The sequence below is a fragment of the Centropristis striata genome, chromosome 20, assembly GCF_030273125.1.
Source record: "Centropristis striata isolate RG_2023a ecotype Rhode Island chromosome 20, C.striata_1.0, whole genome shotgun sequence".
Lineage (NCBI taxonomy): Eukaryota > Metazoa > Chordata > Actinopteri > Perciformes > Serranidae > Centropristis > Centropristis striata.
In genome coordinates this window covers 1,765,030-1,783,698 of record NC_081536.1, presented here as the reverse complement: position 1 = coordinate 1,783,698, position 18,669 = coordinate 1,765,030, and the positions used below count along the sequence as shown (strand labels likewise).

At 34.7% G+C, this 18,669-nt stretch overlaps 1 protein-coding gene across 1 annotated transcript in view; it reads left to right on the top strand.

The window, feature by feature from the left end:
- Positions 1-6,738: 6,738 nt before the first annotated feature.
- LOC131993242 (adhesion G protein-coupled receptor A3) overlaps positions 6,739-18,669 on the top strand; it is a 436,008-nt gene continuing 424,077 nt past the window's right edge. The window contains exon 1 of the mRNA XM_059359047.1: positions 6,739-7,094. Coding sequence (XP_059215030.1) covers positions 6,877-7,094 — 218 coding nt within the window. The 5' untranslated portion in view covers positions 6,739-6,876. The remainder of the gene's footprint in view (positions 7,095-18,669) is intronic.

Sequence of the window (18,669 nt, the reverse complement as noted above, 5' to 3'; positions counted from 1 at the left end):
GAGCCGTGAACACTAATGTGAGAGGGAAAACATGAGAACATGCTCTGCAGAGGAACGCTGTTTGCATTGCTCCCATTCGATTGACTCCATCCCTCCACTGTGAGCTAATGAGTCTTGATCTCCAGTTAACGTTGCGATCTGGAGTTGCTTTAACGATTATGTTAAACTGTAAAAGGATTTTATAGTTCAAATAATGTTGTTTGTGCTGATTAGTGATCCCTTTCAAAACAGGCTGTCGGTGTGAAAGTGTAACCCCTGCCAGAGAGAAAATCTTTATACAACGGGCTCATGGTTCTGTTTTCCATTAAAAATATTTTAAAGTTAGATTCCCATGTCTTCTTGATTATAAATTAAATGTACTATGTGCCAGTCAGAGCAGGGAAGCAAACCCAGAAGTGTCTTAAGCCTGCAATATTTAAAAAGTCCGGCAGGGGTCACCACCAGTGGTTGCAAAAGAACTCTGGTCCTATCTATCTCAATACAAAATGAGACGACTTCTCCCTTGATTTATCCCCTCAATAAAAATGCTCGTGGCAACATTATGGCCTCAATAGCTAGTTTCAAGTCTTCTTTAAGACAATATGATGTTAATTGTGTAAATATTGGGCCCATTTAGAAGAAAGTTGATGATTAAACAGGGGATGATCTTGATCTTGACGTAACGTTGAGATCTGGAGTCGCTTTAACGATTATGTTAAACTGTAAAAGGATTTTATAGTTCAAATAATGTTGTTTGTGCTGATTAGTGATCCCTTTCAAAACAGGCTGTCGGTGTGAAAGTGTAACCCCTGCCAGAGAGAAAACCTTTATACAACAGGCTCGTGTTCGTGGTTCTGTTTTCCATTAAAAATATTTTAAAGGTCCCTACCTGCAAAAAGTTAGATTCCCATGTCTTTTTTGATTATAAATTAAATGCATGTGCCAGTCTGAGCAGTGAAGCAAACCTGGAAGTGCTTTAAGCCTGCAATCTTTCAAAAGTCCAGCAGGGGTCGCCACCAGTGGTTGCAAAAGAACTCCGGTCCTCAATACGAAATGAGAAGACTTCTCACTTGATTTAGTCTCGCTAGTCTCTAGTCTCGCTAGTTTCAAGTCTTCTTGAAGACAATATGATGTTAATTGTGTAAATACTGGACCCATTTATAAGAAAATAGATGATTAAACAGGGGATGATCTTGATCTTGAGTTAACATTGCGATCTGGAGTTGCTTTAACGATTATCTTAAACTGTAAAAGGATTTTATAGTTCAAATAATGTTGTTTGTGCTGATTAGTGATCCCTTTCAAAACATTCTGTCGGTGTGAAAGTGTAACCCCTGCCAGAGAGAAAACCTTTATACAACGGGCTCGGGTTCGTGGTTCTGTTTTCCATTAAGAGCATACAAGTAGCTCAGTGAACAGCCGTGGCTGTCGTCCAAGGAAATGTTTCAGCAGGCTCCATTAAAGATGGATCACTTCAAATGGTAATGTCAGCTACACCGGGTGACTTTCCTACAGCTTCCCAGGGGTCAGCTGGCGGGGAGATCCTCCTCTGCACTTGAATTCACGAGGTAAATATACATCTGTGTAAACAAGCGTGAGTGACAGTCCGAGAGGGCGTCATGGGAGCACAATAAGGAGGGAATAAGGCCCCCATATGTGGATAAACACAGAGGGGAGGGATGTGTCCGGGCTGCTCCTGTAGGGAGAGTGGAGGCCATGTTTGCCTGTCAGACAGAGAATAGGGAACACGGGCTGCTTGCAGGGTCAGTGGGAGCGGCTTCAAATCCTCCTTTGTGCTCTCGGGGCCTTGCGTCGGAGACAATGTGGATAATGAGGGAGGAATTTGGCGAGGGGTGCAGCACACACACACACACACACACACACACAGACACACACACACAGGGGAAGCACCTCGCCCCGGCCCCGGGGAGCCCGACCAGCCAGCTGTCTCAGCTTCTGTCTCCCCGGGGCAAGACATTTTATACGCAGGATCCACCATCAACGGACATGATTGATGTCACTGGAACTGTGTGGGTTGCTCCAACTCCACATCCTCTGATAAGAATAAGTGTAACTTCTGAGCCTCAGTGTCTATCAGCAAGTGGCTGAGACTGGAATACCTTTTATTGCTACATGGTGGTGTTAAAGGTCTTAATCAGAATGTGTCGAAGACGGACACGTTTATTTTCACGTCACACTCACTTTCTCAGGCACTGCAAGAATGTAAGGACATTTTAGGACAATTAAAACACTCATGTATGTATTTTTTTTGCCATATTTGGAATATTTTAAAGGTCCTTTATTGTAGAAAGTAAATTAAAGTAGAAAAGAAAGTAAAATCTTTTTGCAGTTTAACATAATCGTTAAAGCGACTCCAGATCACAACGTTACCTCAAGATCAAGATCATCCCCCGTTTAATCATCTATTTTCTTCTAAAATGGTCCAGTATTTACACAATTAACATCATATTGTCTTAAAGAAGACTTGAAACTAGCTATTGAGGCCATAATTTTGCCACAAACATTTTTTCTGAGGTAATAAATCAAGTGAGAAGTCGTCTCATTTTGTATTGAGATAGATAGGACCGGAGTTCTTTTGCAACCACTGGTGGTGACCCCTGCTGGACTTTTTAAATATTGCAGGCTTGATATAAATTAAATGTAGGTGCCAGTCAGGCTGCTACCTACCAGTCAGAGCAGTGAAGCAAATGGAGAAGTGTCTTAAGCCTGCATTCTTTCAAAAGTCCAGCAGGGGGCACCACCAGTTGTAAAATAACGCCGGTCCTATCTATCTCAATACAAAATGAGGCGACTTCTCACTTGATTTATTACCTCATAAAAAATGCTTGAGGCAACATTATGGCCACAATTGCTAGTTTCAAAGCTTCTTCAAGACAATATGATGTTAATTGTGTAAATACTGGACCCATTTAGAAGAAAATAGATGATAAAAACAGTATGATTTGGGGTGTGGCTACCTTGTGATTTATGTTCTCCCGGTTTTCGAAAAAACAAAGATGGCGACAGCTGTAACGGCAAACTTGATGCTTCAAACGGGCAGTCCACAAACCTATGGGTGATGTCACGGTGACTATGTCTATTTATATATACAGTCTGTAATGCCAATGCATTAGGTCCAAAAACTACAGTTCCTTTAGTGGCCACTTGAGGCTGGTTCCAAAATGAGTGAATCCCATAGATCTCCATGTTAAAAGTCCTAACTATACAGCAGAAATCAACATACATTCATGTAGGGTTGTCACGATACTGAAATTTTCAACTCGATACCATTTTCGATACCACAAGGATAAATACAAAGACCCCCAAATTTAACAGACATATTTAAATTAACAAGAAAAATGCAACATGTAAAAATTAACAGAACCTCAGGTTAAATACTTATAATAAAAAACAGTTGTGCAAAAAGAAACTGCAACTATGATAACAAGCTTCAGGTCTGAGGTAGTGCACAAAATAAATAAATACAATAAACAATAACAATTAGAACAATATTTTGAGGTTGTATGCCGTGCACAATATTAGGCAAGCTTGATAAAAAATAACAATAACTTAAGTGTTCATTCCTTGGCTAGGTATCGATACTTTTGAAAATGAGTATCGTATCCGGATACAAGTATCAATACTTTTGACAACCCTACATTCATGACAACTGCAACTCACCCATTTAATTTATATCACAGGTGGCTAGCAGCTGCATTTAGCCTATCTCAGCTCACACAAGCTTCAACTCTTTGCCCATCTTTGGATAAACCAAGAGTTATAGTCTAGACGGAATTGTCCAAAAAGTGAAAGTGAGGAGCATTTATGGGTACAAGTCAGGAACTGGCCTACTTTACTTATTTCAAGGGTGCTGAATAAAAAAAAATGGTCCCAAGCAAAATTTTGAGTTTTTGACCTTCTCATTTGCATATCAATATGGCGGCCAAATTGCCCATCTTGCTCAGTCGTTGGACCATTTTCCCCAAGTTTTTTTTGTAAGTAGGCAATCAAAGATGAGGAAATTAAGTTTCTAGATCTATAGTTTAGGGTCAGAGCAAGAATATAGTGGAGGCTCAGTGTCTTTTTTATGTATATTTATATATATGCAAAATACCAACTTTTAAGGTGAAATTAAGCATTATTTGTGTGGGTTTTTTTAAAGCCGACATAAATATTCAATCAATATCACTTTTAAATGTTCCAGTTGGTATTTTGCATATATATATACATAAAAAAGACACAGAGCCTGAGAGTATTTCAGACAGAGAGTGAGTGAGTCCAGGTATATTCAGACAGATCGTATGAGGAAAACAGTGTTTTTCTTAAAATGAACACAAGTAACCATGTTGTAGTAGAAACCCGAAATACAAGTAAGAACCTGAAAATGAGCACGATATTTTCACTTTAAGTGCTATAAAGAAGTCAGCCATTAATCATCTCCACGACTCCAACCTTGTGTTACTGTGTCAACCTGGTCACTTTCCAACTCATATTCTTTATTTATTGCCATCATTTAAATGAATGTCAGGTTTACAAGTGTGTCCTTTGCTCGTAAAATGCCCGATGTCTGCAGCAGCTTCTCACTGCAGCTTCTCACTGTGCAATATGGAAACATTAACATGATACTGCAATGCACAAAAACAGATTTTATTTTGAACAAGATAATATGTATGGAATTTCTAGGATTCTGCATGAATCCATAAAGGAATAACAGCAGTCAGAGGATTCTTATGAAACAGTTCTGGGGAGTGTCACGCTGATTCAGAAGTGATTCAGTGTTTAGATCATTTTCAGTCTGTGTACAGGCCTCAGAAAGTGGATACAAACAGTTCTTTTGCAGCTGTCCCCGAGTAAATGAAGAGAATAAAACAAACAGCAACACATTTCATCACACGGTGTAAATGTTTGTGTTTGACAAAATCATGCCTGAAACACATGCGGTGCACGCTGCTGCAGATCCCAGACTGGGACCTCGAGGGACCCTTGGGAATGGCACGATGAAGAAATAGTTGAATTTATTGATATTTAACCCTTCATCAGGCAAAGAACTATATTTGGTAACTTCAGGTAATATTTCGAGAAAAAAGTTACAAATTTACTAGATTAAAGTGGCAAATCTACAAGAAAAAAGTTGCAGATTTAATAGATTTAAAGTGGCAAATCTGCACAAAAAAGTCGCAGATTTACGAGAAAAACACATTCTGGCTGTATGTAATATCCTCCAATATTCTCTAGGGTTGAAATTTGGAATTTGCAAGTATTTCAATGAGTGCTCTATTAAGGGTTAAAGTGATGAATCTGGGAGAAAAAAGTAGTTTTTTTCCACTTTTTTCTCGTAAATCTGTGACTTTTTTCTTGTAGATTTGCCACTTTAATCTAGTAAATGTGCAACTTTTTTCTCTAAATATTACCTGAAGTTACCAAATATAGTTCTTTGCCTGATAAAGGGTTAAATACTGTGATTACAGACTGGATCAGATGTTTAACTCACTTTTGACTTTTTTGCTTCCTGGGGGCTCGACATTAATGTGAAAGGAATTGTGAAATGTAACAAAGTACTAAGTATTTACTTACAGTAAAACTGGAGACTAGCTCAAATAGATTTAGTATAAAATGATGAAACTGGATATATGTTATATTTGCATATGTTATATTTGCAACATTTCAAATTCTTTATTGAGCATGATAGTGTTTTGAAAGTAAAAAATAGACTCAAAATCACATTTTATGTTGGACTAAAGGACTAAAAAAGACACAAAATGACCAAAAAAGACACAAAATGACAATAAAGACACAAAATGACCAAAAAGACACAAAATGACCAAAAAAAAGACACAAAATGAGAAGACAAAGTTACCAAAAAAACCCACAGAAGAAGACATAAAACGGCTAAAAAAGACACAAGATGACCAAAAACCCCCACAAAATAACAAAAAAGAAGACACACAAAAAGACCCAAAATGACCAAAGAAAAAAAAAGACACAAAATGACAAAAAACCCCACAAAATAACACAAAAAGACATAAAATGACCAAAAAAAGACACAAAATAACAAAAAAAGACACACAAAGAGACACACAATGACCAAAGAAAACACAAAAAAGACACAAATGACCAAAAAATGACACGAAAAGGATTCAAAAATGGACAAAATAGCCCTATAAGACTCTATAGAGTTAAATCTCAACCTGAAAAGTAACTAAAGCTGTCAGCTAAAAGTAGTGAATTAAAAAGTATAAAGTTATATAACAGGGAATACTCGAGTAAAGTCCTCGAAATGATACTTAAGTACAGTACTTGAGTAAATATACTTAGTTACATGTCCCCACTGCTGACTGACTGTCTGTCTGTGGCCTCGTGGATCTGTTTGGGATGTGGACCGGTCGGAGTGTGTGAGGACTCGGCGGGGAGGGACTTTTTTTTTTCTGGACACTGCGCAACAAGCAACAAGTCCAGGGGCGCAAGAAGTGGATGATAAGAGTGAATGGCAACACGGAATGCAGTAGCTGAAACAGGAGAGGGTGTTTAGTGGGTAGTTAGGGACGATTTTCTACCTCAGACACACACTTCACACACACACACACACACACACACACACACACACACACACACACACACACATGCTGCCGATGTGTCGCAGGGAAGTTTATCCGGACTTTGAAAGCGCGCCGCTGGAAGTTTCCCCACAGAAAAAAACCCACTCTGGAGGACTTCTTATGACACAGGAACATGCTTCCAGAGCCCTGATGCTGCACTTCCCTGTCTGGTTTTATATTAATAATCGCTGTTTGGGTTGGGTTGCACGCAGCAGGTGACCAGGATCTGGATCCAGACTGGACTCTTGATTTCGATGTGAAATGGTCCCGACTTGTCACATAGAGGGAACACGAGTCCACTATGAGGGCGCTGACTTTGCTGTGCGTAATGGTCGCGCTGTGGGAGCAGAGCCTCAGCAACAGGAATTGTCCGGACCTGATCGTTGACAGCTGTCACTGCTCGGCGGAGCGGTCCAAGGAGCTGAGCCGGCAGCCGGTCCGGGTCAAAGTAGTGTGTGATGATGTGGACCTGATGGAGACCCTGCAGCCCAGCTTCCTACCCAACAGAACCGTGTCCCTGTAAGTCCAGCACAGCTGTTTAAGAACAAGCCCACCCATGCATGCACACTTTCTTTTTTTGCACACTTTCTAAGAATCAGATATCTTTAATAACTTTGCAGGGAATAATATAAGAAGCATACATAACAGTATAAGTATAAGTATAAGTAGTCAAAATTAGCTCAACTTAATAATAATCATCCAAAAATACATGCAGAATATACATGTACTGAAAAGTACTTTTACTTTTGATATTTTAAGTACATTTTGTAGAATTTTGCACACTTTCTAAGAATCAGATATCTTTAATAACTTTGCAGGGAATAATATAAGAAGCATACATAACAGTACAAGTATAAGTATAAGTAGTCAAAATTAGCTCAGCTTAATAAGAATCATCCAAAAATACATGCAGAATATACATGTACTGAAAAGTACTTTTACTTTTGATATTTTAAGTACATTTTGTAGAAAAAGTAGTACAAGTACATAGTTAAAAATACCCCTACCAAAACATTAAATGCTACTCACATGATGCATCAATACTCCCATAATATCAATATATGAAACAACTTGAGTCGGTCCATTCTCCATTCTTTTTTTGCACACTTTGTAAGAATCAGATATCTTTAATAACTTTGCAGGGAATAATATAAGAAGCATACATAACAGTATAATAAGTAGTCAAAATTAGCTCAGCTTAATAATAATCATCCAAAAATACATGCAGAATATACATGTACTGAAAAGTACTTTTACTTTTTATTTTATGTAACTTTATACTTCTACTTTACTACAATTAAACAGCAAATATTGCAATTTTTACTCCACTACAGATTTAACATGAAAAACACAATCAGTATAGTATAGTTTGCATGTTAATAAAAATAAACCACATAACAGTATAATAAGTAGTCAAAATTAGCTCAGTTTAATAATAATCATCCAAAAATACATGCAGAATATACATGTACTGAAAGGTATATGATATTTTAAGTACATTTTGTAGAATAAGTAGTACAAGTACATAGTTAAAAATACCCATACCAAAACATTAAATGCTTCTCACATGATGCATCAATAGTAATACTCCCATAATATCAATATATGAAACAACTTGAGTGGGTCCATTCTGCATTAGCTGTTTAAGAACAATCCCACCCATGCACACTTTTTTTTTTTTTGTTGCACACTTTCTAAGAATCACATATCTTTAATAACTTTGCAGGGAATAATATAAGAAGCATACATAAAAGTATAATAAGTAGTCAAAATTAGCTCAGTTTAGTAATAATCATCCAAAAATACATGCAGAATATACATGTACTGAAAAGTACTTTTACTTTTTATTTTATGTAACTTTATACTTCTACTTTACTACATTTAAACAGCAAATATTGCAATTTTTACTCCACTACAGATTTAACATGAAAAACATGATCAGTATAGTATAGTTTGCATGTTAATAAAAATAAACCACATAACAGTATAATAAGTAGTCAAAATTAGCTCAGCTTAGTAATAATCATCCAAAAATACATGCAGAATATACATGTACTGAAAAGAACTTTTACTTTTTATTTTATGTAACTTTATACTTCTACTTTACTACGTTTAAATAGTAAATAAAATATTTTAAATATAGTATAGTTTGCATGTTAATAAAAATAAACCACATAACAGTATAATAAGTAGTTAAAATTAGCTCAGTTTAATAATAATCATCCAAAAATACATGCAGAATATACATGTACTGAAAAGTACTTTTACTTTTGATATTTTAAGTACATTTTGTAGAATAAGTAGTACAAGTACATAGTTAAAAATACCCATACCAAAACATTAAATGCTACTCACATGATGCATTAATAGTAATATTCCCATAATATCAATATATGAAACAATTTGAGTGGGTCCATTCTGCATTAGCTATTTAGGAAACAAGCCCACCCATGCACACTTTCTTTTTTGCACACTGTCTAAGAATCTGATATCTTTAATAACTTTGCAGGGAATAATATAAGAAGCATACATAACATAACAGTATAATAAGTAGTCAAAATGAGCTCAGCTTAATAATAATCATCTAAAAATACATGCAGAACATACATGTACTGAAAAGTACTTTTACTTTTTATTTTATGTAACTTTATACTTCTACTTTACTACATTTAAACAGCAAATATTGCAATTTTTACTCCACTACAGATTTAACATGAAAAACATGATCAGTATAGTATAGTTTGCATGTTAATAAAAATAAACCACATAACAGTATAATAAGTAGTCAAAATTAGCTCAGCTTAATAATAATCATCCAAAAATACATGCAGAATATACATGTACTGAAAAGTACTTTTCCTTTTGATATTTTAAGTACAATTTGTAGAATAAGTAGTACAAGTACATAGTTAAAAATACCCCTACCAAAACATTAAATGCTACTCACATGATGCATCAATAGTAATACTCCCATAATATAAATATATGAAACAACTTGAGTGGGTCCATTCTGCATTAGCTGTTTAAGAACAAGCCCACCCATGCACACTTTCTTTCTTTTTTTGCACACTTTCTAAGAATCAGATATCTTTAATAACTTTGCAGGGAATAATATAAGAAGCATACATAACAGCATAAGTATAAGTATAAGTAGTCAAAATTAGCTCAGCTTAGTAATAATCATCCAAAAATACATGCAGAATATACATGTACTGAAAAGTACTTTTACTTTTTATTTTATGTAACTTTATACTTCTACTTTACTACATTTAAACAGCAAATATTGCAATTTTTTGCAACTTTTTACTACAGATTTAACATGAAAAACATGATCAGTATAGTATAGTTTGCATGTTAATAAAAATAAACCACATAACAGTATAATAAGTAGTCAAAATTAGCTCAGTTTAATAATAATCATCCAAAATACATGCAGAATATACATGTACTGAAAAGTACTGTTACTTTTGATATTTTAAGTACATTTTGTAGAATAAGTAGTACAAGTACATAGTTAAAAATACCCATACCAAAACATTAAATGCCACTCACATGATGCATCAATAGTAATACTCCCATAATATCAATATATGAAACAACTTGAGTGGGTCCATAGATTCAAAATCACATTTTATGTTGGACTAAAGGACTAAAAAAGACACAAAATGACAAAAAAAGACACAAAATGAATAAAAAGAAAACCCAAAATGACAAAAAAAAAAAAATCCCAAAAAAAACACAAAATTACCACAAAAAAAAGACACAAAATGAGAAGAAAAAGTGACCAAAAGAAAACACAGAAAACACAAAATGACCAAAAAAGGCACAAATGACCAAAAAAAAGACACAAAACGACTCACAAAGACACAAAAAGACATGAAAATGATTAAGAAATTGACAAAATAGCCCTATAAGACTCCATAGAGTTAAATCTCGACCTGAAAAGTAACTAAAGCTGTCAGCTAAAAGTAGTGAAGTAAATAGTATAAAGTTATATAACTGGAAATACTCAAGTAATTCTGCATTAGCTATTTAAGAACAAGCCCACCCATGCACACTTTCTTTTTTTTTTTGCACACTTTCTAAGAATCAGATATCTTTAATAACTTTGCAGGGAATAATATAAGAAGCTAAATTGGGATATAGGCCCTATGGAGTCTTTCTCCGGGGCCTCGGAGCTCTCTGAAGGGCCCCTGGAGGTTCTTAAATCCCAGTTATGGGACCTGAATGCATGTGCAGGAACATTAAGTGTTATAAATTGATTCCACAAGGTTAAAGAGCTTTCACATAGTCATCAGAAAGTCTTTTATCCAGGATTTATGAGTTTAAGAGAGAGGTAGCTATACCACATAATTCAAATAAATCAATAAACTGCAGCTTATATAGATTTACAGGGATATTATACGTCCATGTTATTATTATTCAGATGAAAATATCATAATATCGTCCCTAAAGTCGACTCATATTTGGAGAGCAAAGCAAAGCAAAACATGCATTTTTAATTAAACGAGCAGTCATTAAAAAACTCTGATTAAAACACCTTATTAAAACACTTTTAAAAAAGTATTTTTCCAAAATAAAAGACTGAGAAACCAATCAGTATATTATGGATAATGATTTATAATTTATTCCCAGAAGTATGTCCCAAACACTTAATTCCATCAGTCTATTGACAGAAAAATTAATTAACTAAAATCATTAAAAAAAGATAAAAAAAACTCTGATACTTCATGAATTGTTTAAAGTGAAATTGAGCAAATAAATAAATAACTCCATATTTGCTGAAGATGTCCCCTCTGTCTCTCAGAATAGACAAAAAAAATAATACAAATATTTTAATTATATATATTACACACTCACCTGCTACTTTATTAGCTAGCATGGTGTACCTAATAAAGTGACGCTGCTGCAAGGTTGGATGTGTTGTGATATTTGTGTTAACGAGCAGGTGTACATAATAAAGTGGCCGGAGAGTGTGTATTATATATTTAATATATTATATTATAACCTTTATTTAATCAGTTTAACTCGTTGAGATGAAAATATGTTTTTTGCAAGAAAACAGTCACATACAAAGACATGTAAACTGCATCAAACAGACATTTATTTTAAAAAAAAGTCCAAATTTTGAAGTCAAAATGAATCCAATTGGATGATAAATCCTCTATTTTATACTGTTGATGTGGTGCAAGTCAACTTGCTAACTGAGTCATGTTGCTAACTGAAGGTCCATCCATGCTAAGCTAAATGCTAAAATTAGCCCAATATGTCAGGGTGGACATATTTTGCTGTTTGCATGTACATTGTCAGCCTATAGTTACTTTATAAAAAAAAGTGTAGGAGCTTGAGCAACATGCATTTCAGTGCATGCATACTTTTGATCCTTTAAGTACATTTTGATGCTGGTACTTTTACACTTTTACTTCAGTATTCAAGTTTTGAATGCAGGACTTTTACTTGTAGTGGAGTCATTTTACAGTGTGGTATTAGTACTTTTATTAAAGTAAATGACATGAAATACCAGTGGAGGAAGAAGTATTCAGATCCCTAAAATAAAAGCCCTGCATTCAAAACTTACTTAAGTAAAAGTACAAAAGCATCAAAACTGTTCTTAAAAGTATCAAAATTAAAAGTACTCAATATGCAGAATGGACCCACTCAGATAGTTTTATTTATTCTAAATATATTATGAGATAATTTGTATTGATGCATTCATGTAAGAAGTGTTTTAACTACTTAATATACTGTTATGAGGTTGCATATTCTGCATCTATTTTTGGAGGAAGAAGTATTCCGATCCTTAACTTAAAGTGAAAGTCCTGCATTCAAAACTTACTAGTAAAAGTACTAAAGTTTCAGCATCAAAATGTTCTTATAGTATCAAAAGTAAAAGTACTCATTATGCACAAAGGCACCACTCAGATTGTTATGCATATTCTGCATGAATTTTTGGATTATTATTATTATTGATGAAAGCAGCATCAACTACTTAATATACTGTACAAAAATAGATGCAGAATATGCAACCTCATAACAGTATATTAAGTAGTTAAAACACTTCTTACATGAATGCATCAATACAGATTATCTTATAATATATTTAGAATAAATAAAACAATCTGAGTGGGTCCATTCTGCATAATGAGTACTTTTACTTTTGATACTTTTAAGTACATTTTGATGCTTTTGTACTTTTACTTAAGTAAGTTTTGAATGCAGGACTTTTATTTTAGGGATCTGAATACTTCTTCCTCCATTTACTTTAGTAAAAGTACTAATACCACACTGTAAAATTACTCCACTACAAGTAAAAGTCCTGCATTCAAAACTTGAATACTGAAGTAAAAGTACAAAAGTATCAGCATCAAAATGTACTTAAAGTATCAAAAGTATGCATGCACTGAAATGCATGTTGGTCAAACTCCCACACTGTTTTTTATAAAGTAACTATCGGCAGACAATGTACATGCAATCAGCAAAATATGGGCTAATTTTAGCATTTAGCTTAGCATGGATGGACCTTCAGTTAGCAACATGACTCGGTTAGCAAATTGACTGTTTACTGTTTAGAAAATATATTTCAGATTTCAGAAAGGTTTTTATATGACCTGATATTTCACTATGACAGGGTGGACAACAAGCTTGACAACATTCAGCTACACACATAATGTGATGGAAATTACTAAATATAAGCGTAAATACTTATTTTGCAGCTAGCCTCTGTTTCAGCCTCCATTAAAGAAAGACAAATTGATGGGAAAAGTGTCACTGAGAGCATCAGAGGGTTTCTTAAAAGGGCAGTAAAAGTACTCACACTGCAAAAAAGCCAACTTGTATTTTTTGGCCTAAAACAGTGATTTAATTTGGTAAAACTTGGAAATATAAATTTCTGACATTTAGGGCAATAATGTAAGTTAGCATCAGTCAACGTTGAGCTTATCTTGTTTACGAAATACACTGTTGTGTTTTATTTTTATTAACATGCATAAGAACTATGAGTGTAGTTGTCATCCAGTATAGTGTGATGATGATGATGATGCATATTTACCCTGCTGTCTGCACAGTTTGTCCTTGTAAAACCTGCTCTTATTACAAAACCACTAAATAAACTCATCACAAAGAAGTCTAAATGTGCTCTGGACCCTTCGTGGTCCCCAGAACCAGCGTTTGAGAACCCCCCCGTCCCTGTCTAAGCCACACTGGAGCCTCACCTGTCTTGTGTTGTTACACTTGCCGCCTCCTCATAAATCTTTTTGCCTTTCACGGCGCTCTTTAGGGAGATTATTTGCATTGTATTCAAAGATAGTCAAACACAGATCTTGCGCTTGGACGGGGACTTTGAGAAACCTCCCTTAGTATTCACCTGCGCCTCTCTGCTAGATGAAATAGCACTTCAAACACTCGAGGGGTTGATAACTTTCCTCTCTCTCTCTCTGTGTGCAGGTGCACAGATTGACTGCTAGATTAATAGACTTTTATTCTTGGTAACTTGAGGTCTGCCTCTTTTTTTTCTCAAGTGTAAAAGCAAATGTAAAGGCCCTTGACAAGTTACGGCAGACCCCTCGTTCCGAACTAAGAGTGCGCTTGATTAATGGTAGCACTTTGCTTACTGCAATTTATTTGGAGTGGTGTTTGCTTCCGTGTAGGCAGGCTGCTTTTGTTCCTGTAAGTGGAGAATGGTTACAGGCTTTGTTTTGTTTGCAGCATTCATCACTGTGGGCTGAGCTCTGCAGCTCTGCAGCTCTGCAGGTGGGAACCAAGTTTGATTTTTAAATTGGTCTGTGAAGATAAACTAAGGTTTTCCTTAAAACAGGGGTCTCAGCAGGGGCAATTGCGGCCCTCGTGACGATATTTTGTGGCCCTCACCTTGATATGAAAGCTTAATGTGAGTTTTAAATGAATGGCCCTTTACCGTGTTGTGTGTGGAAGGTTCCTTTTATTACTTTTTTGGTAATTTTGTGTCTTTTTTTGGCAATTTTGTGTCTTTTTAAAATAATTTTGTGTCCTTTTTTGGTCATTTTGTTTATTTTTTTAGTAATTTAGTTATTTTTCTGTCATTTTGTGTCTTTTAAAAAAATAATTGTGTGTCTTTTTTGCTAATTCTGTGTATTTTTTGTCATTTTGTGTCTTTTTTAAGTAATTTTGTGGTTTTTTCAGTCATTTTGTGTCTTTTTTGTCATTTTGTGGGCTTTTTTGGTAATTTTGTGTCTTTTTTTAAAAACATTTTTAGTAATTTTGTGTCTATTTTTGGTCATTTTGATACTGCCTCCAGGTAATTTGAGTTTGAGACCCCTGCCTTAAAATATACAGTAAGCATGCAGCTTGAAGCATCTCTCTTCTTTCCTGCTGTTGTGATCGGACCACTCCGTCTTATTCCTGCAGCCGAGCCGAGCCCTCGCTGGCCAGGAAGCAGTTTTCCTGCGTTAGGAAATGTGACCTTTGTCAGGCTGAAGTGGCCTCCCTGCTCGCTCTTTTGTTTAGATGTGCTGTGCAAATAAACAGATATATCAGGGGGAAGTATGCACATACCGACGGGCCAACAAATCTCCAAAATGTCCCTCGGCTGATCTCACCTCCTACGTAGACTGTGAGCTGTTTCCTCAATGACAGCTCAAGCACACTGTGTCACGTTCAAGTACGCTCAGCCAGATCTAAATGCCACCTTTAATTGAAGGCGCAGATCGGGTGGGGGGCTTTTTTTCTTTTTCGCCTTTTTATTATTGCATCTATAAAAATGTTTATGAGGAACGAACTCTGCAATAACGCAGCGCCTTGCAAATGCCAAGAAAAACAAGTTAACAAGCAAATAAAAGAACATTAGCATAAAATAAGTAAGATGGAAATGAACTGTATGTAAGAGTGTGCGGCAGTAAGTTTCTGTCTGGATTAACTCCTCCGGCTGTTTTCCTTATCTTCAACGTTCACGATAATATCGGTATATTTTTTTTATGGTTAAAAAAAATGCATATCATGATATTGGCAATGTTCCTACTTCTTGATGTAGTGGTTAGAGTTGTTTTAATCATCAAAAGCTACTATTACTCCCTCTCGCTAAACACATGCAGCTGTCAAAATAAGAGGACAGAATCCACCACATAATTTACAAGACTGTCAAAATAAGATGCCTTAAATAAAATATACAATAACCTTTATTCTCCTTTACAAAATTAATTAAAATATGCCCCCGAAACCCCTAAATGGTTATTTTTATTATTGCTGATACTTTAACATTAAGTGTTATAAATTGATTCCACAAGGTTAAAGACCTTTCACATAATCATCAGAAAGTCTTTTGTCAAGGATTTATGAGTTTAAGAGAGAGGTAGCTATACCAGATAATTCAAATAAATCAATAAACTGCAGCTTATATAGATTTACAGGAATATTATATGCCCATGTTATTATTATTCAGATGGAAATATCATAAGTAATCATCATCATTAAGTTTTTATTCAATTTCTTATAGGTCAAACATCATACAAATCGACCATATTAAACAAAAATACATAAAATAAAAACAAAAAAAATGCATATACATGCAAATACACATACATACACAAATCCCAGCCCATAAACAGTACAGCACATTTCCCAACACTAAACACTATGTTTGCAAAGTTCAAAACATGCATTTTTACTTAAATGAGCAGTCATGAAAAAACTCTGATTAAAACACCTTATTAAAACATTTAAAAAAAGTATTTTTTTTTTTTTTTGCAGGAAATATCGTGATATTCTTTTAGGGCCATATCGCCCAGCCCTAGTGTAATGGTTTCAAACCGGACTCAGGCAACAGGAAGACACAGCGCTTGTCCAGTTTGAGAGGAGAGGACAGATTGTGGAAGAGACAAGAGGATAGAGAGGAGATGGGAGAGGCTGGGAAAGATTAATTGGGACTTGTCGCTCAGTAACAGGTGATTGTAACGGAGTCTTTTCACTGCTGGAGGCTGCATGCAAAGGAACAGACACACTGAGCACTTCTCTAAAGTTCTTACAAAGTTTTTTAACTGCTGCTTTTTTTTTTTTTTTTAAACTTTATTGCACAATACTGTAATTACAAGTTCAATCAAGAATCTCCATTATACATTCCTCCAAAAAATACAAAGAACAAAAACAAAAACAAAATTCTGCAAGGCAAAGAGTTAAATAAACAACAAAACTATCATCTCAGTAAGTCAAGTGGACACAGACACAAACTCCAACAGAGATATAAAGGTATAAAAATAAACTATGACATTAGAAAATAAAATAAAAAATAAATACAGGCAACAATGAAAAGGTGCCCAAAGACACATCATCACGTCATTTAAGACCTTGACACTTCATCCAGCCAATCATCAAAAAACATTGATAAATCATTGCAAAGTTTTTGTATTGGTCCATATTTTTCAGCTAAAACTAATAGAGAGGAGTAAAATATTTTAAGTTCGTTTTTGAAACATATTAGTGAAGGTCTTTGATTTTTCCATTTACATGTATGTATATGATATTTTCCCATAATCATGATGATATTAATCATGTCAGATGTTTCTGATTTGGTTCATATTTTTTAACTGCTGCTGTTTGCCCTCTTGCTTAGCTGTTGTGTTGCAACCACAGCTGGTTGAACCGTCCTGTGCACGCTGTGATGTACCAAGAAAAGCAATGCAATGTGATTCAAATAGGGCTGGGCGATACGGGCCAAAGTCATATCCCAATATATTTAGCTGAATATCTATATATGATATATATCATGATATTTTTATCGCAAAGTGAGAGAAAATAGTCAGTCAAAGCCAAAGCCAAATATGACATGTCACAAGTAATTTTATTGAAACTGTTTATTTAAGTGAACATAAATACAACAGAAGTGCGATTTTTAATCAAAGCTCCATAAAGTGCACATTTAAATAAAAAATATCTTCAATAAAAGTAGCCTATGAAATAAAATCGGCCAATCTTTTTCTGAAATGAATATCTTTATATGAGAAAATAACAATGAACATTACAAAAGAAAGAAGAAGATTTCACATTAAAAAATATATTGATATATTTTTTGTATTGATATATCGCCCAGCCCTAATCATAGGTATCCCATTAAATTTTGACCAGTGAAGAAGCTACGAAATGTTAATGACTGACTTACTGTACTTTGAGCTGCTGAAAGTGATCCTCTCCGGGATTTCTTCTCCGATATAACCCTGCTAAGCTTCTCTAAAGCCTGGTTGTCTTCTTTAAAAAAAACCAAGGGCATTTGGTCAGGGCCAAACCCAAATCTGGAGGTGTTTGGCATAAAGTAGGCTGCCCTGTGAGCCCTCATCATCATCATCATCATCCTTCTCAGAGACAGACAGGAGGGGCTGTTTGCGGTGTCTAGAGGGAAGTGATCAGAACTGGGCCGTGGCCGCCTCTAAACCACTACAAGAACATGTCAGTCATCATGCCCGGGTAGAAAAAGGACCCAGGAGACTTTGCAGGAAGCATGGCTGTAAAAGAGCTGCTGCTTTACACCGTGTGCTGCTGCACTGTACACTGTAAAAAAAAAAATGTTGTTTTTACGGTAAAAAAACGGCAGCTGTGGTTGCCAGAATTTTACCGTAATAAATACGGTAGAACTTTTTTTAATGTTACGGTAAAAAGATATTTGCACTGTTGATTTCACGTTTAAGATTTCCATTTTATTCCATTTTTTACTGTATAAATACGTTTTTCCATCAAAAGAAACGCTGTTCTGCCATATAATTGACAAGAAAATACAATATAAATGCCACATAAATTAAAGATTTTACCATTAAATATTACAGTATATTTATGTTAGAGATATGGTGTTTCGTATATTTAACATTGAGAAAAAATATTTTTTTTACAAAAGAGAAATGCAAAAATTACAGTGACGCTTATATATATATATATATATATATATATATATAATATTAATAATAATAAATAATATAATAAATAAATAAAAATAAATAAATAAAATAAATAATATATAATAATAATATTAATAAATAATAAATAATATTTAATTCATATTACAGTGTATTTAACATTGGAGTAATGTATTTTTCAAAAAATAAAACTGTAAAAAATACTGTTTTGGCTGATATATACA